This window comes from Balaenoptera acutorostrata, chromosome 1 (assembly GCF_949987535.1).
Source record: "Balaenoptera acutorostrata chromosome 1, mBalAcu1.1, whole genome shotgun sequence".
Lineage (NCBI taxonomy): Eukaryota > Metazoa > Chordata > Mammalia > Artiodactyla > Balaenopteridae > Balaenoptera > Balaenoptera acutorostrata.
Window position 1 is genome coordinate 117,921,256 of NC_080064.1, and position 21,289 is coordinate 117,942,544.

The window sequence follows — 21,289 nt, forward strand, 5'->3', positions numbered from 1 at the left end:
TTGGGTCTATACTGGTTCCAGGTCCCCAAAATTTAGAGGAAACCAGAAGAAAGTTTGAAATAGCCTCACACCAGGATAAGAGACACAAAAGAAGAAATGGGATCCCAACTGCAATGAACCATTCTAAACTCTAACACCACTCTGGATAAACCTCATCAAGAGATGGCTGGGTTCTTTGTAGCTCCCCACAGCTTAGGAGGAATGAAAAGGAAGAAAGAATAAGCATCTGAGCCATCCCTTAGAAGCTCTTCACAAGACTATCTTGGGTAGTCAGTAAAATGTAGTTACCCAAACTGCCTCTTTCTTATCTTCTGCAGTCTGAAAACCTTGTAATAGAAAGCTACTGAATCCTTCTTAACTCTAGGTCTCAAAAAAAAAAAAAACCAAAAAATTTATGGTTAGCTAGATACATCCTAAGAGCTGACCACCTTTCACTCCCCAACTCACGATCCTCAGGCTTCCTTTTTGCCCTATCTCTATGGAGGCTGTCTGTAGAACTCAAAGGACAGGCAGACTATGATATGATCATGGGTTGTATAGCAGTCAAACAACAAAAGTGGTCACGGGGGCGGGAGCATATTTCTCTCTCCCTATATATGCATACATATTATGTGTGTTCGTATCAATATACAGACCATATTCTGATTTTCCCAACTGTCAGAAAAAATGCTCCTTCTAGCTTGTATCCGCTAATCCAGGATCTATTCAAGATCACTACTTAGCTACCTACTACAGTGTGTAGGATGGTGTGCCCTGAACACTAATGCTTTTGTTTTGGAAAAGGTCCATGCCTAAAGATACCTCACTCAGGCCAGAGGTTCTTCCCTAAAATCCCTTTCTCCTCTTAATAAACCGTGCTGTAGAGGGGCAGAAGACAGGAAAGGGAAGAAAATACTCCATTAAAACCTCAGCACCCCCAGACTATACTGTCTTTTTATTTAGCTGTTTAGAGCTCTAAGATGTGGTATTACATTGTCAGAGTGAGAATTCAGTGGCCCTGTTAAAGCCTACCTTAATGACTGGAGAGAGCAGGAAGCCAGCCAGCCCAGCACACCATACTCACCACGCCTCCCTTGTCCCCCTCCATGAACTGAATGATCTGGCAGGATGATTTCTCCCAGAGGAAGATGTGCCCGCAGTCACTACCGCTCACCACAAACTCACTCTTGGGGCCATAGAAATTGACGCCTTTCACTGAAATGACAAATGAAGGAATAAACCACATGAGAGTTGGCATCAGGCCGACATATATTTACCTCACAGGAAGTTTAGTTATTCACAAATCTAAATCAGCTAAGAGCCAAAGAATTTCTTTCACTTTCACAAAACAAATCAAGGGATTATGCATGTATAATAGACAGAATAAGAATCACACCAGTTCCAGAGACTATTTATATTCTCCTAAAGAGGTCCATAGAGCTGAGGAGTTTGCAGTCCTTAGCAACAGCCTCAGTCTCATTAGTTTGCACCCTACGGAGCAACCATAGGCCTCACTAACGCCTCACCTGTCCCAGCCTGAATGGCCCCAGCTCTGCCCACTCCTAGGCAGCACTGTCCTATGCCTTAGGATTATCCTTGGTATGTGTGCTTCACTGGTACCTTGTCAATGCTTCCTGGGTCATTAGGTGACCTAAGACTGATGGAGGTATATGCCCCAATTGCCTATAAGAAGCACCTGAACTGTGCTTGTTACCAAGACTCTGAACAACAGGGCTCCACCCTCTGAAATTAGTAAGAGAAGCCAGGAGTCCCAACGGCTACGTCCAGTTCCATACCAATCATGAGACTGGAACACTTTCTTCTGTATGACCAAGGACTAAGATCCAAGTACAGGTTTTTCCCTCTCCTCTCACCAGCTCAAGAGAAAAAGGAAAACTAACTGCTCTCCCCAGTCAACATTATGACAGACATCTGATAGGAGCACTAATAACAACAAAGAGCAGTGATTCCAACTTTTCTGTATATTAGAATCAAAGGGAGCTTTTTAAAAATCCTAATCAACATGCACCCCATACCAATTAAGTCAGAATGGATGGGTATGGAAGCCAGGCTTCAGTATCTTTAAAAGATTGTCAGGTGACTTCATTGTACAGCGAAGTTTGGGAAGCACAGACAGAACAAAAAAGGCCAATCGTCACTGCAAACTTGGGTGAGGTGCTATCACCATTTCTCCTCTTCTGCCTCATTCAAAAGAATTTCCTCCTCTTCCCTGTAAGTACAAGCTCACCCCCTTATTTTAGGCAATTCAGTGCCACTAACTAAGGAGCGCTTTCCCAAACTCCCTAATAAGTCTTTTAATCCTGAAGCTACCTGAAATCATAAGAAAAATATAGTCAGTCCAGTCTTCTTACATACAGACCAAGTAACATCACTGTAGTGGTGAGAGATGCTCCTGAGCCCTCTCTCCTCTAGCACAGGAGGGCCTATGAAAACTCCAGCCCAATTAGGCTTGTTGTCACTTGGTGACAGGTGGCCTACTCCTTTAGGTAGTTCTTATTTGCACAACCTGCATGAGATACTGTGGTTCTTCAAACCAACAGACTTGGGGTACAGAAACCTAGAAAGACAGCCTCACCTGTGGCGTTATTTCTGTGGCCCTTATATCTCTTAATATACTGGGCCCCATCACTGTGAGAGGAGTTGAAGAGGTAAATGTCTTCATCATTGTAACTGGCCAGGAGCTCTGCCAAGAACAAGCACACAGCAGTGAAGGCAAAGGCTGAAAAAAGCTAGGACCAGGAGTTGGGGGTTGGGGTGGGGCTTCTTGCCAGTAGTGCCCCCTCCTAATACCCAGGTATAGCACCCATCTTACTCAGTTGGAACAGCAGGCAATTCAGGTGTCTAGGGTAGACTAGGAACACGCTGCCAACCCAGGGGTAGCAGAATGCTCAGGAAGATCATACCCATTTATTCAGGAATGAGTCAAAGGCATAAGAACCTGCTCAACCAAATAGCCTGGGCTTTAGGACAAGCCCTGCCAAATATCATCTGCAGCATTCTGCAAGTGCCTGGCATCTCCAAGGGTCATCTGCTGCATCCTCCCGCTGTGTGCTCACCATCAGCAACTACTCCCCAGCTGCTCCACTCGGAGCTATAGCACAGTGGTGAGCACTGGAGGGCACATGCCTCACTGGCTCAGCAGCTCCCTAGACAGAGGGGGCATGCCAGCCTAGGAGCTGGGCCCTGCTCACGTACCTGTGCCGTCGTGGCTGTACACAAGACAGGTGATGTTTGCTTTGGACTCACTGTTCACCTGCAATAAGGAGCAGATACTGACTGATGCCCCACCCCGCCATTTGTTATACCACCTTCAGGAAACAGGTTTTCCTTCCAACTCCCCTATATCTTCTCCCAGAGATAGATAGATAGAGATAGAGACAGAGATAGAGAAAAAGAGAGGGAGAGAGAGAAAGATAGACAGAGAGATAGAGACAGGAGTACAACTGATGAAACTTGACCACCTTGCGGGGAGAGGTCTTTCTACTGGTTGTCTTCTGTGTGCTAGCCATTTCATATATACATTATCTCATTAGGCCTTACCATCGTGGTACAAGGCAGTTATCTGTATCTCTATTTTGTCAATAAGAAAACTGAGGCTAACAGAGGTAAGGTGACTGCCCAAGATCACAAAACTGGTAAGTGGCAGAGCCAGGATTCAAATCCAGGTGTCTGACTCCGAAGTCCAAGCTCTTCCCACCATACCAACAAGTTTGGGGGCAGGCTTGGGGTTGAGTCAGGGAAGCCTGGAGCCACTGGCCCTTCATGAATCTTACCAGGTGATGAGGGCAGAATTTCTTGAGTACTCCATTGTTTTCATTCTCATCAATTTTCCTCTGGTCATAAATCCTACAGTGGAAGAAGCAATGAAAATGTCAAAATTTACAAACATCCCCTGAAGAGTTGCAATTCGATGCAGTGGCAGGAACACCAGTCAGCTGGATGTCAGGACAGATAAAGGACATTCCCCAATTAAGCTTCTGGCTCAGGTTCTTCCTCAAAAATCTTCTTCTCCCACCCCTCTTCCAAACCAAAACTCTTATCCAGGTACTTCTCATTTCAAGTAGTAATTCTAAATTATATTATTTTGAAGTGGCTTATCTCTTCTCTCAGCTTCTTTATCATTTACTGTTTACCTGCACTGAAATAACATTATTATAGAGCCTTTTGCATGTATGTTGCCTCCCCAATTCGGTTTATTACTCATGGGCAGAGACCATGCTTTATGTAAGTCAGTGGGTCTTCAATCCTTTTTTGAAATTTTATTTGGCTAGTTCTTCCCACAACTATTACAAACCAACAACTATATCTCAAGACTCCCTCTCTCCTTCCTTCATTCTCATCAAGCATCAAACTACCTTCACCTTCCTCATCTTACCAATCCAAACTTTAATCATTTGTGCAACTATTTATGACACATGGATTAGATGCCAAGTATTATGCCAGGTGCTAGAAATATAGTGAGGAACAAGACAGATCTAGTCCCTGTCTTCACGCATCAGTCTCCTCCAATCTCAGAGTCTCATTCCTCCACAGCTGCTCTTAATCTCATCCCTCCAAGGACCTTGTTTGATTGATTAGTCCGTTTCTCACTGATTAGTCCTCTTCCTCACCATTGTCTGCCCATTTTCCAAAAATCCTTCCACTGACCTTTCCTACTCTGGCTTTTTCTATCCTTCCCCCCCTGTAGTAAAATTACTGAAAAGAGCAATCTGCATTCAACATTTTCACTCCCTCACCTCCTATTCATTTCTCGTTCCATTCTAATCTAGCTTTGGCCTTCAACTCACTACTGAAATTTCTCTGGCTAAAGTCATCAGTAACCTAACTGCCAATACCAACAAGATACTTTTTTAGGCCTTTCTCTCTTGTCTTGACATTGTTCATTACTCCTTCCCTGAAACACTTTCTTTCCTTGATGTCCAACCACTCCTTAATGTTGTTCACGGGCTTGTCTTTGTCTACCCCTTAAATGCTGATGTTCCTCAAAGGTCTGGTCTTAAGTTCTCCTCTGATTCTACATAAGGAAATTTTAAAACCTAGAGTTCAAGTATATGTGAATGCCCAGAAACTGTGCTTATGTGTATTTTTCCTGGGAGAAGGAATCATGGTTCTCTTATATTCTCAAAGAGGCCAGAGACTCAAAAGGGAGGAAGAATTCTGCTCTATACTTTCTTTTGGTAATCAAATTCCATTACCAACACTTTACCACCTATATGTGGATATGTCTCTTAAATCTGTGTCTCCAGCCCACACTTGTTCTGAGCGAGCTCTAGATTTATATCCACATGCCAAATGAATGTTGTAACGGAATGTCCAAAAGTAAAATCACTCTCCTCTTCAAGCTAAGATCATTCTAGACCTACCCTTTCCCCCAAATCTTTGTTAATGGCACCATCCTAAATTCAGGGGGCCAAACCAGAAATCAGGTCCTTTCTCTCCTATGTATCTAGTTTCTTTCCTGTCAATTTGACTTCCTGGGTATATTTCTTGACTATATCTGCTTTCTCCACCCTTAGGCATTTTTTGCCTACATTATTTATAGTAATCTTCTGATTTCCTTGCTCATACTGTCACCAGAATTATGTCTAAAATGAAAAATTTAATGTAAATTCCCTGCTTAAATCTCTTCAGTGATTTTGTACTTTCTACTAAATAAAGTCCAAACTACTTAGTATGGCTGCCTACCACTTCTCAAAGATCCTATACATTATACAGAAAACAAAAAAACTATGCTTCCTTGAACATACCATATCACATCTTGTTATCCTAATTCTACACATATTGTTCCCTCTACCTGAAATACTTCCCATTTGTCTTTAATATTTCCTCTGTGAGAAAGAACAGCATAGTGAAATGGTTTCCACCATATTTAAGGCATCTGAACTGAGTTCAGATACTATGCTACTTACTAGATGAGCAATACTGGGTAAGTTACTTAATATTTTTAATCCCTATATATATCTGCTTCTCCCGAATCCTCCTTGAAGGCAGAAACTATGTCTAGTCAAGTGTGTACCTAGCACACAACAAATGCTCAGTAAATGCTGGATGAATAAACGAACAAATCAATGTATGTTTGTATTCTCCATAATCCATTAATATCTTGCATAAATAGACTATCCAGGAAATGTTTTTTAAATGAACCAATAAAAAAAGAAGACAAATAGGAGACTGCTGTACTACCAATTACTACTCTTCAGCAAATATAGGAGCTGATAATCAGATTTTTTTCCCTCTAAACTAAGTCTAAATCAACAGCTCTCAAATGTCACTAAGCCATCATTATCTTCCCAAGTCATCAAATTAGTAAAAAATTTTAAATATTCAATATCTTGTTGTATGGACCATTCCGTGTTCCTCTGTATCCAATGCTCTTCTTTATGAGGAAATCCTTACCTACCCTCCCCTTTCTTCCATAAGTATTTATTAAGAACCTACTATATTCTAGATATGATGCTTGAAACTAGGGGTTGGCAAACTTTTTTTTTTTTTAATTTATTTATTTTATTTAATTTTTGGCTGCGTTGGGTCTTCGTTGCTGCGCGTGGGCTTTCTCTAGTTGCGGCGAGTGGGGGCTACTCTTCGTTGCGGTGTGTGGGCTTCTCATTGTGGTGGCTTCTCTTGTTGGGGAGCATGGGCTCTAGGCACGCGGACTTCAGTAGTTGTGCACAGGCTTAGCTGCTCTGCGGCATGTGGGATCTTCCTGGACTAGGGCTCGAACCCGTGTCCCCTGCAATGGCAGGTGGATTCTTAACCACTGTGCCACCAGGGAAGCCCCAAACTTTTTCTTAAATGGCAAGGCAGTAAATATTTTAAGCTGGCAGGCCATCCAGTCTCTGTCACAGTTTCCAGACTCTGCCACTGTAGCATACCATGGATATATGTGAACAAATGGCTATGGCTGTGTTCTAATAAAACTTTATTTACAAAAACAGGGTAGACTGCCAAGCCCTGTGCTAGACAGTGGTGATACAAAGATAAATACAAAAAAATTCCCCTATTATCTGTGCATAGGACAGGACCTTGACATTAAAAAAAATTTTTTTTTTAATTTTTAAGACTTTGTTTTCTTAAAGCAGTTTTAGGTTTACAACAAAACTGAGAGGGCAGTATAGAGGTTTTTCATACACTCCCTACCCCCACACATGTACAGCCCCTCCCATTATCAAAATCACTCATCAAAACGGTAGGTTTTTTTTTTTTAAACCAAGGATGAACCTACACTGACATATGATACATCACTCGAAGTCTACAGTTCACCTGAGGGTTCACTCCTGTACATTCTACAGGTTTGGACAAATGTATAATGACGTATATCCATCATTATAATATCACAGAGTACTTTCATTGCCCTAAAAATCCTCTGTCCTCTGCCTATTCATCTCTCTTGCCCCACCCCACCCCTGGCTACCACTGACCTTTTTCTTATTTCCATAGTTCTGCCTTTTCCAGAATGTCATACTGTTGGAACCATACAGTATGTAGCCTTTTCAGATTGGCTGACTGGCTTTTTTTTTCACTTAGTAATATGCATTTAAGGTTCCTCCATGTCTTTTCATGACTTGATAGCTCTTTTCTTTTTAGTGCTGAATAATATTCCATTGTCTGGATATACCACCATTTATTTATCCATTCATATACTGAAGAACACCTTGGTTGCTTCCAAGTTTTGGCAGTTATGAATAAAGCTGCTATAAACATCCACGTACAGGTTTCTGTGTGGACATAACTTTTCAGCTCCTTTGGGTAAATACCAAGGAGCTTGACTGCTGGATTGTATGGTACCAGTGTGTTTAGTTTTGGAGAAACCATCAAACTCTCTTCTAAAGTGGCTGTATCACTTTGCATTCCCACTAGCAATGTATGAGAGTTCCTGTTGCTCCACAGTACTCACCAGCATTTCGTGCTGTCAGTGTCCTGGATTTTAGCCACTCTAATAGATGTGTAGTGGTATGTCACTGTTGTTTTAATATGCATTTTCCTGATGACATATAATGTGGATCATCTTTTCATACACTAGTCATCTGTGTATCTTCTTCGGTGAGGTGTCTGTTAAGGTCTTTGGCCCACTTTTTAATTGGGTTGTTTTCTTGTTGTTGAGTTTTAAGAGTTCTTTGTATATTTTGGATAACAGTCCTTCATCAGATGTACCTTTTGCAAGCATTTTCTCCCAGTCTGTGGCTTATCTTCTAATTCTCTTGAAAGACAGTGTCTTTCACAGAGCAGAAGTTTTTAATTTTAATGAAGTCTAACCTATCAATTACTTCTTTCATGGATGTCTTTGATGTTGTATCTAAAAAGGCATCACTGAGGGACTTCCCTGGTGGCCTAGGGGTTAAGAATCCGCCTGCCAATGCAGGGAACACGGGTTCGATCCCTGGTCCGGGAAGATCCCACATGCCACGGAGCAACTAAGCCCGTGTGCCCCAACTACTGAGCCTGTGCTCTAGAGCCCACGAGCCACAACTACTGAGCCTGCGTGCCACAACTACTGAAGCCCACGCGCCTAGAGCCCATGCTCCGCAACAAGAGAAGTCACTGCGATGAGAAGCCCGTGCACCACAACGAAGACTCAACACAGCCAAAAATAAATAAATAAAATAAATTTTAAAAATAATAATAATTTAAAAATAAAAATAAAAAGGCATCACTGTACCCAAGGTCTTCTAGGTTTTCTCTGATGTTATCTTCTGGAATTTTATAGTTTTGGGCTTTACTTTCAGGTCTATGATCCATTTTGAGTTAACTTTTGTGAACTGTGTAAGGTCTATGTCTAGATTCCGTTTTTACATGTGGATGTCCAGTTCTTTCAGCACCATATATTGAAGAGACTATCTTTTCTCCATTTGTTGCCTTTGCTTCCTTGTCAAAGATAACTTGACTGTATTTATGAGGGTCTATTTCTGGGCTCTCTATTCTGTTCTTTTGATCTATTTGTCTATTTCACCAATACAATGCTGTCTGAATTACTGTAGCTTTACAGTATTGATAGGTCTTGAAGTTGGGTAGTATCAGGCCTCCAGCTTTGTTCTTCTCTCTCAATACTGTGTTGGATATTCTGGATCTTTTGTCTCTCCACACAAACTTTAAGAATCAGTTTGTCGATATTCATAAAATAACTTGCTGGAATTCTGATTGGGATTGCACTGAATCAATAGATCAAGTTGGGAAGAACTGACATCTCCACATTATTGAGTCTTCCTATACCCTGGACATTTTAAATCAAATAAAGAATGGTTTCAGCACTGTCTCAACACCCTTACTGCATTTCTCTCCACAGGCCTCCAGGTGCCCACTAATTTGTTACCTTAAGCCTCTCTCTTCCCTCCTCACCTCCTCTTCCCCCAACTTGCCTTTAATCTAGTGTTCTCTCAATGTTGCTGATAAAGATAGAGGAGCTAAGTGACTATTTATTGACTGTGTTTTATAAACCAGGGCCTATACCAAATCCTTTAGCAATAAATTTACATGTCAACCAATCACACTGCCAAATCGGTCACCACAGGATTCATTCATCTGATACATTCTCCTTTTCTTCACTCCTGCAAATTCTTAAACCAACCTAAAGAGGATTTAGTAGCAGAAACTCAAATCTATGCCGCCCTCCACTTGCCTACCTTTTTTCTTTCTCCCTGCCCATCCCCCCTTTTTGGTCATATTCCAAAAAGCATGACTCTCTAAGGCTTCCCTTAAATGCTCCTTCACAATCCTAAACTAAAATTCAGTATTTATGATGTGAAAGCCTTGAGGATGAGTAAGCTATTTCTCTGTATTCCCCTAAAGGAATTCCTTCAGGCTAGTGAAAGCTAATGGTGTTATGATACAAAATACTCAGCAAAAATATTTTCAAATTTGTACTGGCAGGTGAGCCTAAAGTTCTTTCAAAGAACGAAACAGAAAAGAGGAATTCCAAAACATTCAACTGGCTGAACTGAAGAGGTGCCAGAGAAATTGAGGATGATCAGAGAAGAGCTAGGGTGTGGAAGGGCCACCTGCTCATAGGCGATCAGTGTGCCTCAAAATCTACACGTGCTTCTGTCGAGTAAACAGCCTATTACATGCTGAGAATTTGGCATGTACAAAGGGATAAAGGATATTGAGGCTGATAAGAAATAGAAGATCTGAGTATTTCTCCTTGTGATGAAATGCTAAAACTAATTTCCAGCCCCACTCTCACCCTGAGAAAGTATTAGCTCTGGATAAAAGCATTATCAATTGCAGTTCTCAATACAGCCAACGCCTCTACTCTCCTCCAAACATCAATGTCCTAGTGGTTGAATTATCTAGAGACACAGACTTTTCCATGAATCCAGAGCTCTAAGCAGGAAATGCAAATTAGAAAATTCAGTAAATGCTTGATTTGGAGGAGGAAGCACCTGGAAGTTCTGACAACTGCAACCCCGTTTTGGATCAACAACTTATCTTAAAAAAAAAAAATACTGCTAAACATTTGCTATTGGTGAATAGAGGAAAGGAATTTAGAAGGCAAGGGAAACAGGGGAAGAAGAAGAGAGCAACAAAGTTGCCCAGTTCTCTTGTGGCAGGATTCTTCAACAAGTTAAGATCATCTCTCAGGTATTTCTAAAAATTTAGTCCCATCCCTGTGATTATTAATAAAATTAATTACAGAATACAGCTATAAAAATATCCTCTTATTTAAAAAGGAAGATGGGACTTCCCTGGTTGCGCAGTGGTTAAGAATCCGCCTGCCAATGCAGGGGACACAGGTTCGAGCCCTGGTCTGGGAAGATCCCACATGCTGCAGAGCAACCAAGCCCGTGTGCCACAACTACTGAGCCTGCGCTCTAGAGCCCACAAGCCACAACTACTGAAGCCTGCATGCCTAGAGCCCGTGTTCCCCAACAAGAGAAGCCACTGCAATGAGAAGCACACGCACCAAAACAAAGAGTAGCCCCTGCTCTCTGCAACTAGAGAAAGCCCACGTGAAGCAACAAAGACCCAATGCAGCCAGAAATAAATTAAATAAATAAATTTATAAATAAATAAAAGGGAAGATAATGCTTTTCATCCACCATCAGGAAAGCATAAAGTCATTCATTCTTCTAGTGATCCTTTCCTTCCTCCCTTTCAAACTGATGATCTCTTGGAAACCAAAGAAATATACTTAAAAATAGGCCAATTGCATCATCAAAAAATCTACAAGCAATAAATGCTGGAGAGGGCGTGGAGAAAAGGGAACCCTCTTGCACTGTTGGTGGGAATGTAAATTGATACAGCCACTATGGAGAACAGTATGGAGGTTCCTTAAAAAACTAAACATAGAACTACCATACAACCCAGCAATCCCACTACTGGGCAGATACCCTGAGAAAACCATAATTCAAAAAGAGTCATGTACCAAAATGTTCATTGCAGCTCTATTTACAATAGCCAGGACATGGAAGCAACCTGTGTCCATCGACAGATTAATGGATAAAGAAGATGTGGCACATATATACAATGGAATATTATTCAGCCATAAAAAGAAACGAAATTGAGTTATTTGTAGTGAGGTGGATGGACCTAGAGTCTGTCATACAGAGTGAAGTAAGTCAGGAAGAGAAAAACAAATACCGTATGCTTACACATACATATGGAATCTAAAAAAAAAAATGGTTCTGATGAACCTAGGGGCAGGACAGGAATAAAGATGCAGATGTAGAGAATGGACTTGAGGACACTGGGAGGAGAGGGAAGGGTAAGCTGGGACAAAGTGAGAGAGTAGCACTGACATATACACACTACCAAATGTAAAATAGATAGCTAGTGGGAAGCAGCTGCATAGCACAGGGAGATCAGCTCAATGCTTTGTGACCACCTAGAGGGGTGGGATGGGGTGGGGGAGGGAGATGCAAGAGGGAGGGGATATGGGGATATATGTATGCATATAGCTGATTCACTTTGTTATACAGCAGAAACTAACACAACATTGTAAAGCAATTATACTCCAATAAAGATGTTAAAAAAAAAAAATAGGCCAATTGGATAGGGATGGGATATAATTGTGACAAGGGGCCAGAAGGAAACTAACTGCTACACATGGCGACTGAATCCATGAACTCTGTTTTCCTTAGGATATATCTCAATAGACAGTGTTACAAGAAATGTTCATAGTAACAAAGATATCACTAAAGATAAAGAAAAGTGGTTCAGGATCCCGGGAGCCAAAAACCCGAAGTTCATAATGAGTACTCCCAAGTCAAATTATTTCTGTATCTGAAACCAGCATTCAAAATTTCTAGTACGTGTTAATTTATATATGAAAAATGGTAGAAAATATTTACTAATAGAGCACTTGCTAGTAAACCTGGGTTTATGCCTAGCTGCTAGGTGGAGAACTTGGTCAATTCATCAAACTTCTTTAGAACTTGATAATTATCTATAACATGTTAAGTCATCCCTCAGAGATTGCTACATTAGGGAACAGAATATGTCAGAGGAAGTTTAAACTCTTTGGAAGATGGCAAAAAATTAAAGATGGTGGTTAATGAACTCCTAGGCAATTCATAGCCTTCCATAAGGGACAGCTGGTAGTACACAATACATCACAGTCTCAAACTCTCAAAGACACAAAAGAGCCACAGACTCACCTTACAAACTGATCTCGTCCACCCACTGCAAACTGGTGGGTATTGGCAGGATTCACATAGATTGTATACAGCCCCACCTTCTTCTCCTTTTCTTTTGTCACCACCAGTTTCCTTCAAGAGTAGAAAAGTATATAAGTTATATTCTCCAAAAGATCCAGATAGTCATGGCAAGTGAGAACAGAGACAGTAACGCACACACAGCTAATAAGAAACCAAACAGATTCTCACTTGGAAAGAAAGAAAGAAGTGGTTTTGTTTGTTCGTACATTGGAACAAGAAAAACAAAAAACCCACCACCATATATATTTACTAAATGCTACTTTGGAGATGGAAAAAACGTAGTAATTTTCTGGTGTTCCTCAAGAAGTATAAATTAAAGGTGTATGAAAGTATTGCTCCTCAGTAGCCTTAGCTTGAGTCCAATATGATGACAACCAATCATTAAAGAGACAATATTACCCACATCTTCCCATCCTCTACTTGTAAGTACATCTTCCCAATCATCTGGGAGCAGGGAGTGAGGGGAGGATGAATCACAGAAACAGTGGACAGAAAAGACCTTAAGGGGGACTTCCCTGGTGGTCCGGTGGGTAAGACTCCGTGCTCCCAATGCAGGGGGCCCGGGTTTGATCCCTGGTCAGGGAACTAGATCTTGCAGGCATGCCACAACTAAGGAGTCAGCATGCCACAATTAAGGAGTCAGCATGCCGCAACTAAAAAGTCCAAACGCTGCAACGAAGATCCCACATGCTGCAACTAAGACCCCGCGCAGCCAAAATAAATAAAAATTAAAAAATAAACTTAAAAAAAAAAAAAGGAAAAGACCTTAAGGTCAGAATCTATCTCCCAAATTCCAGAGAAGTATCACTTAAAACCCAGCTTTAAAAATGCACGATGAAAAATGACAAGCAACGGTTAATACAAAGGAAAACAGTATTAGTCTTCCCTTATTTGAAGCAAATTAGGAGCAGAGATTCTTGTCAAGACAGCTGTTTTTAATGCTGAAAAATTATTTCTAAATTATTCTTCTGGCTGTACCACAAAAAAAGGTGATTCTTAGGAGGGCATGGGACCCCGAGGAATCCTTATAAAATTTCAGAGTTTTAGCCAGAAGATTTTGGCCAAAGAGCCATAATTTTGTCCCACCTTAAGGGTGGCCCTATAAATACTCCTCCCAGATTGAAGCATTCAACCTGTCAAATATGACATCATAAAGATTAGTAAATTTATAGGAAAAGGAAGACAGGAAAGGAAGGGACTGGGCTTTAGCTTGCTTGCTTTCTTTTTTTTTTTTTTAGTGCTGAATAATATTTCATTATCTGGATATACCACAGTATACCCATTCACCTACTGAAGTACATCTTGGTTGCTTCCAAGTTTTGGCGATTATGAATAACAGCTTTCATTTTTAATTCTAAGCTTTTGCTCATTTCTGGTGCTTACAGAAAATGAAAGAACTATAACTATGACAATAAGTTTCTTTGTAAATGATGTCAGCATCCTCTCTGAATGGTCAAAGTCACTCCATCCTAGACTGCTCTAGGCAAAGGAGAAATTTAATTTTAAAATCTCTGCAGCGTTCCATTAAAAGAATAGTGTACAAAGGTCATTAAAAATAAATGTCATTAGGAAATACACACATACCCAAAACACAAGGCAGAAAACAAGTCAAAAAAGAGTTTCAGGAACAAAACTAGCAATGGAGAAGAGGCAGCTCTAATTGGGCTTTAGATATGGAAGAGGAAGAGGAGCAGCTGCTGCTCTTTTTCAGAGAAACATCTCATTTCCTCAGCAATTTGGATTTTTAGAAGGAGAGGGTCAGACAAACATAACAGTTACCATGCAGAAGCAAAATGAAAGAAGTGAGGGGATAGATTATGAAGTACTGGCTCCACTGTCATCTAATCCTGACAAAGAACTCAATCTTCTATGCCTCCATTTATTCACCTAAAACAAACAATTCTCTCTCCTAATGCATAAATGCACAGAGCACCTTGAACCCTGTGGGGAAAATGCAGAGGTGCTATAAAAATGATTGATAATGGCAGCAGGAAAAAAAAAACGTTTTGACACCAGAGCAAGGCAGCACACAAAGCCATATGAAACAAATTTACCAAATTCTGCCTTAAAATTTGCAGTTTTTAGCGAGCTGGTATGTTCCAGGAAAAAGGGAAAAACAATTACAGATCAAACCAAAGGATTCCTCTGAAGAATATCTCAAACTAGCTTCCGCTGCTTAAATGAATATCCCACCCACAGCTCCAAATCCAACTCCTCCTATGATGTTAGCCAATATCACCAGCTTCCAGAGACTCAGCTATTATGTATGCACAAAAGAAAAATTCCCTTATGCCAACTTCACACAAAAATGCCTCTGATATACGCAGATGTTCAGGCACTAGCTTAACACATACGGATACACATTCTAGCCATGACCTTCACATTCAGTCCTCCCACCTCATTCTAGCCTTCCACTAATTCAACCCCTAAAGCAAAAACTTTCTTAAGGCCAGAATCTGGACCTCCTCCTACTCAAAGTTTCTCCTATGTTCCCCCTTTTAGTTTCTATCCCACCTATTACTGCTTGCACCTAGATCCATTGATCAACTCTCAGTCAGATTTTCTGCTTACATCTTTTCATTACACATTCAATAATCTGCCAGTCATTTACTCTGCCCATTACTTGAACCAGATTCTCAATTTCTTGTGGCCTAACAGTAGTTTTCCTCTGAACCTGATCCATAGGATTTCACTCAGCTTCACAACGCTCTACCAGAGCAGACCAAACAAACTCATATGATTTTTTCCATCTTTGTCCTTCCACTCCCCTCTGGAAAACTTGCTAATGTTCCATTATCATCACAGAACCATGGAACTTGAGAACTGAAAATAACAAACATCATTCAGTTTAAGAGATTAAATGATTTTCTCAAAGCTATATAACTGCAGGCTAGTACTAGGAGGCAGATCCCTTGTCACCCAGGCCTGTTCCCTTTGCAGGAGAAATCCATTCATTATCTCTCAATCTTCATCCTCTTAAGTTTTATATAAATAACCAGTATATCCTTTCCACAAGCCAAAAACATTTCCATCCTTTAACCACTATTTTAAATTCTTCACTTTCTAGACAACTTTTTGTATACTTATCTAAAAACAAAAGTCTAATAATAATCAGCCTTAAGATTATATTCCCTAAATTAACTTATATTTTACTTGTATGCTATGTAAATCAGTGACACCCCTTACTCAATATTGGTATTGACATGTAAGAGTTAAGATAATTTTTAAGGGGGGAGAGTTCTGAAAAGTTGAAATCTTGAGTTCTTCCTCACTTTGTGATCCTAGAATAAACTTCCAGAATGCCATATTAAAAAAAAAAAAAAAAAAGATAGTTTTTAAGACTAACAATACAATAAATAATGTAGATAATCTATCAACTAGGTAGTCGTTAAACAAACTGTGGTACACCAATGCTATGACACAGATGTCATGGTTAAAAATGAGGTAGGCCATAGGGGCTTCCCTGGCGGTTCATGGTTAAGACTTTGCCTTCCAACGCAGGGGGCAGGGGTTCAATCCCTGGTCAGGGAGCTAAGATCCCACATGCCTCTTGGCCAAAAAACCAAAACATAAAACAGAAGCAATATTGCAACAAATTCAATAAAGACTTTAAAAATGGTCCACATAAAAATAAATAAATAAATAAAATGTTTAAAAAGAAAAAATTAGGTAGGCCTTTTTGGTCTGACGTAGAAAGCTCTCCAAAATACATCATAATGTGAAAAAAGTAAATTGCAGGAACATACGTATATGTAAGTTTATACATACGTACAATTATCCCATGTTGGAGGGAAGAGTGTATATGTATATAGTAAGATACATAAATGTATACAAAAAGGATTGAAAAGGTATTCAAAATTTTTAACAGTGGTTATCAATAGCTAGAAAAGTGGGCGGCAGGGGAGGTATACATGAGGGAGCATTTACATTTTGTCCACATACTTCATTATTTGAGTTTTTAAAACAAGATATATTTGTTTATTATAAGAGCAATAAAAATGAAAAAAGGAAACTGAAATAATTAGTAGCTACAAGTCAGTATGTTCCAACCATGGTGCCAGACACTATGCTGAGGTATCAAACACATTTATCAATAATCCTCACAGAAACCAGAAAAAGAGAATAAGACTGACTGATTATACCCATAGTGAGGCTGAAGAAACTGAAATTCAGTAAGGTTATATAGGTCATTACTAGTAGTGCCCAAGTTGAGATTTGATCTAGGTCTGCCTGGATCCAAATAAGATGCTATGCTCTTTCTATGATATCACACAGCTAAAAGGGGATATAATTTACCTATGAGTCTCCGATTCATGTAAAAATAAGCTGTGATATGATAGAGTTCTACTATAGCTACCAATATTTTTGTTCAAGAATTATCATTTAATTTTTACATTTCTACACAAAATTGAAGTGAAAACTACATAGGAGCATATCTCTAAGTTGCTAGTAACGTGCTTCTTGTGGGGAAGCTGAGTGGCACCCAAGTGAATGGAGAGTAGAAGATTATCCAGTTATTAAAGCCCACATATAATAAGATAACTGAACCCTGCTTTAGAAATGAAGATAGGTGAATAGTATTTTACTGCTGAGAAACAGACAACAAAGAAGTAAGGAATTCCCCTAAACTCATCTGTTTCTTATCATAAATACAAAGGAACCATTCTGATGGACCAGAGAGTTGAGCATTACCTAGGACACGTGCAATATTTTCAAAGCCAAGAAATCCAATTCTGTAAAAATACTACTGCTATACTTACGAAGCTGGCCGGTCTTGTCTGAGGTCAATGGTGAAGACAACTGCATCTTCACCTGCAGATAGGAACGTACAGGGAGAGTCTGGTTCCAGGGCCAACTGAAGGAGAAAAAAGGGAAAGGATGAGGTTTCTAAAGATTAAAATTAGAGGTTGTCTAACTCATTCCTTTATCTTTACGAAGGGCTGCATTTAAAATGTCTCAAAAAAAAATAATAATAAAATGTCTCAGCAAGAGAAACATCTACCTTTTTTGTTGTAAAATCCCAGGAAAGAAGATAATAAGCCCATTCTCTCTTGCTCTGTGTGAATTATTCACAGCTTATTTATCCTATACAAGTCAAAAGGACAGGTGATTTGCTATTTTAACTAAGTATCCAAGGGATATGAACAGTGATACCAAAGGAAAACACCGCCATTAGGGCTCATCCTCAAAATCAATTCCACACCCTCAGGTGGGGAGAGAAATGGCACCCAAGTTTCATTCCCTACAGCTTAGTTCTAAAAGTTAGTTATCTAGTGGTTGCAGGTAGTCTTAAGAATCAAAGAAATAGGTAATTTTCATATTTCTTGAGCCATGGGTGAGGAAAGCATACTCCAGGTCCACCTACATATTTGTTTAGGGTTTGTAAAAAGAAAAAAAGAGAGAGGACCATCCTCTTTCCACGGCATGGAAGAAAACAGTGCCTACTCTGAGACTAGGCAGTTCTTGGCTCCTCACTGGCTGCCATCATGATTATTTGGCCTATATCCCCAGCTCTAAATAGGGCTTCCAGAAATAGTACTGTTTATGCACTGAGAGTTGTGAGCAGAAAAGCTGGAGCTCTCACATATAAGAAGCCAACAGCTAGCACCTTAGAGCTGTTAAAATGTTCTAAATACAATAGGAGTAAATTTTAAAGGTTTGGAAGGCACAGTAGACCTCAAGGATCTCCAAACCAACCATGTTTCAGCTTAGGAGTTAAGTATTATCAGGTGAATGTTGCATGTGCAAGATCTAGAGCTCTCTCAAATACTTGCCTTCTGAGAAGTTTAGTGTGGCTGCTTTTTCTCCCATCTTACCTACAAATCCTAGGACTGAAAGAAGTGATGCAGGTGACCACAACAAAGGGGACACAATGGACAGAGATACTGGTGGGCTTTGGCTGAGATCCACAGAGGAGCTGAACTGCACAACCTTTGGGGCAAGGGCTTACTTACCTTGTGGGATGCTCCCTTGTGCTGGGCCACACGCTTTGTATTCTTGCAGCACTGTGTAGCAGACAACTCTGCTACCCGAACCTGCCCATCACGGGCACACATGGCTAGGGTGGAATCGCCACTGTTAGGAAGGAACTTGGCCTGGGATGTTAAGAATAAAAAAAAGGACAAGAGAAATTGAAGATGTGAATTTGAGAGGAAAAAACATGATGACAACCCCAAATCATCCGCTTTTGCTACACAACAGCTGGAAACTTAGACCTCCTGCTCTTATACAGTTGGCTCAAGTCCAATTTCTCCCAAGGGTTAAAGGAGAGGAAAAGAAAAAATTTCTGATATGAGAGGATTTCTGTTGATTCTGTAAGGCTGAACTGGTATGAGTGCTCAGGTGAACTAGGACTATACCCAGAAAGAAAGAAAGGTAAGGGAAAAAGGAGAAAATCTTCCTTGATTCAGGAAGTAAACATAAACTTGCTACAAAGAAAAAGGAAACTAGAGGGGATATTGGGGAAGGAAAGAGAACATGCTTAGGGATAAATGGCTAGTACCATATGATGGATGGGGCTAGTAAGTAAAACTTCTAGAGAATAACAATATTAACTAATATTTATCAAATGTTTATTAAGTACCAGGCACGGTTCTAACTGCTTAGGTTCTACTGTTATTTAATCCTCATGACCCTGTATGTTATTAGCCCTATATTATAGGTAAATAAACTGAAGACAGAGGTTAAATAAACTTGCCCAAGATCACACAGCTAGTTAAGGGGTTGGACCAAGTTTTAAACTCAACTAGACTGGTTCAAGAGCCTCTGCTCTTGTATTGTACCGCCTCCTAGCACGGCATTTAGCGCCTTCCTGATGATTTCCAAGCACCCTTCCTATTATAATGAGGCTTCTTATAGTCTCTGTGCTCAAGGAAACAAAAGGTTGCCATGAGTCTTTCAGTGTATTTAACTCCTCTAAGTCATTATGGGAGCCAAGGAAGGACGGAGTCCTGATATCTAATTCCTACCACAACTCACTATCACTCCTACTCCAGGCAGCAGCTCAGGTTTATCTAACTCGTGCCTGATTTTCTCAGTTGCCAATCTGCTCCCTTGCCTCACCTGGAAGACATTGCTTTTGTGGCCGCTCTCAAAGTCCAATACCGGCTGTCGCCGCACCCAGTCCCAAACAACCACTTTCAGGTCATCGCTGCCACTGGCCAGCCAGGTGCCGCGCTGGTTAAAGTGCAGGGTATTAACACAACCAGTATGGCCCTCAAGCCCATGCTGCAGGCGGAAACGCTGCACAAAGACTCTTGCCCCACAAGCCTCATACACAAAGCGGGCACTTGAACCCAGCTCCCGCTCCCGAAGGGCAGGAAGGGCTTGCCAGCGAGGTCGGGGCAGGACTGAGGTCTCCGAGGACACCCAGTCCTCCAGGGCCCGCTCATCATCTGATGAGTCCTGGTCACGGTTGGCCCGCTTGCGCTGTACGCGATGACGAAGATGCTCTTCCTCCTCCTCTTCTTCCTCCTCTTCTTCCTCTGAGTGGTCATGGACTTGGTTTTCATCATTGATGGAGTAATGGCCAGTGTCCTCCATGCTGTCAGAGTCCTTGTCTTCACCTGAGCTCTCTGTATCTGTGCCTCGACTTTCTGTGCTGGTGCGGTTGGGGCCACCATCATCCCCGGTCAAGCTCAAGCTCAGGTCTGAGGCCTCCACTTCAATGCCTGAGGATGTCTCCCTCCCCTCCTCAGCACCAGACATCTCCTCTGGACTGCTAGACAGGCTTCCTGCATGTTAGTGAGGAATGGGTAGGTGAGGGGGAAAAATAAGGAAATAAGATAGTGACCAGAAGGATTCCCACTCCTTAGTCTAAAAATTCATCCCACCAAAAGACCCAGAAACCAACTTTGGTCAAAATGTTTTCATTACATATGCTTATAAACAGTACCTTCTGAGAGGGAATCTTGAAAAGATGAAAACGAAAGTCACACACAAATAAAGAACTGCAGGACAACCAAAGATTATAATAAATTCTCAAGAAGCAAAGCACTGGCAGATTTTAAAAAAGTATGCCTGATACAACTAGCTTAGGCTCTATTTTGCTAGATGGGCATCCATTAGTTATGGCACATAATTAAGCTGAACATAAGAAAAAAGAACAGCCATCCCTGGGCTTCCCTGGTGGCACAGTGGTTAAGAATCCGCCTGCCAATGCAGGGGACACGGGTTCAAGCCCTGGTCCAGGAAGAGCCCACATGCCGCGTAGCAACTAAGCCCTTGTGCCACAACTACTGAGCCCGCATGTCGCAACTACTGAAGCCCGTGCGCCTAGAGCCCGTGCTCTGCAACAAGAGAAGCCACCCAATGAGAAGCCCGTGCACCGCAACGAAGAGCAGCCCCCGCTCGCCACAACTAGAAAAAAGCCCGCGCGCAGCAACAAAGACCCAACACAGCCAAAAATAAAAATAAATAAATAAATTTTAAAAAAAGAACAGCCATCCCCAGCAAGAGTTGGACTATTTACCACTTCGAGAAAGCACCACTACCTCCCACCTCTTAAACCCTGAAGTTTCTTCCCCCGAGGTTTTAAAATCCACTAAAAATCCAGAAGGAAGTGCAAGGGACAAGTGGAAATTGTGACCATTTGAGTGGCTTCTTGCTCTCTTTTTTGCTGATAAATGTATTCTGCCTTA

The 21,289-nt window shown here is 41.0% G+C and overlaps 1 protein-coding gene across 9 annotated transcripts in view; it reads right to left on the reverse strand.

Annotated features, from left to right (window-relative positions):
- The window catches only part of DCAF8 (DDB1 and CUL4 associated factor 8), a 42,599-nt gene that overhangs the window by 4,843 nt on the left and 16,467 nt on the right, over positions 1-21,289 (reverse strand). For all 9 annotated transcript variants that reach the window (XM_007171768.3, XM_007171771.2, XM_007171774.2 and 6 more), the window contains 8 exons: positions 19,713-20,383; positions 18,605-18,745; positions 17,411-17,505; positions 12,591-12,701; positions 3,774-3,846; positions 3,196-3,253; positions 2,576-2,683; positions 1,064-1,194 (listed from right to left, as the gene is read on the reverse strand). In XM_007171768.3, the coding sequence (XP_007171830.2) occupies positions 1,064-1,194; positions 2,576-2,683; positions 3,196-3,253; positions 3,774-3,846; positions 12,591-12,701; positions 17,411-17,505; positions 18,605-18,745; positions 19,713-20,383 (1,388 nt within the window). The remainder of the gene's footprint in view (positions 1-1,063; positions 1,195-2,575; positions 2,684-3,195; positions 3,254-3,773; positions 3,847-12,590; positions 12,702-17,410; positions 17,506-18,604; positions 18,746-19,712; positions 20,384-21,289) is intronic.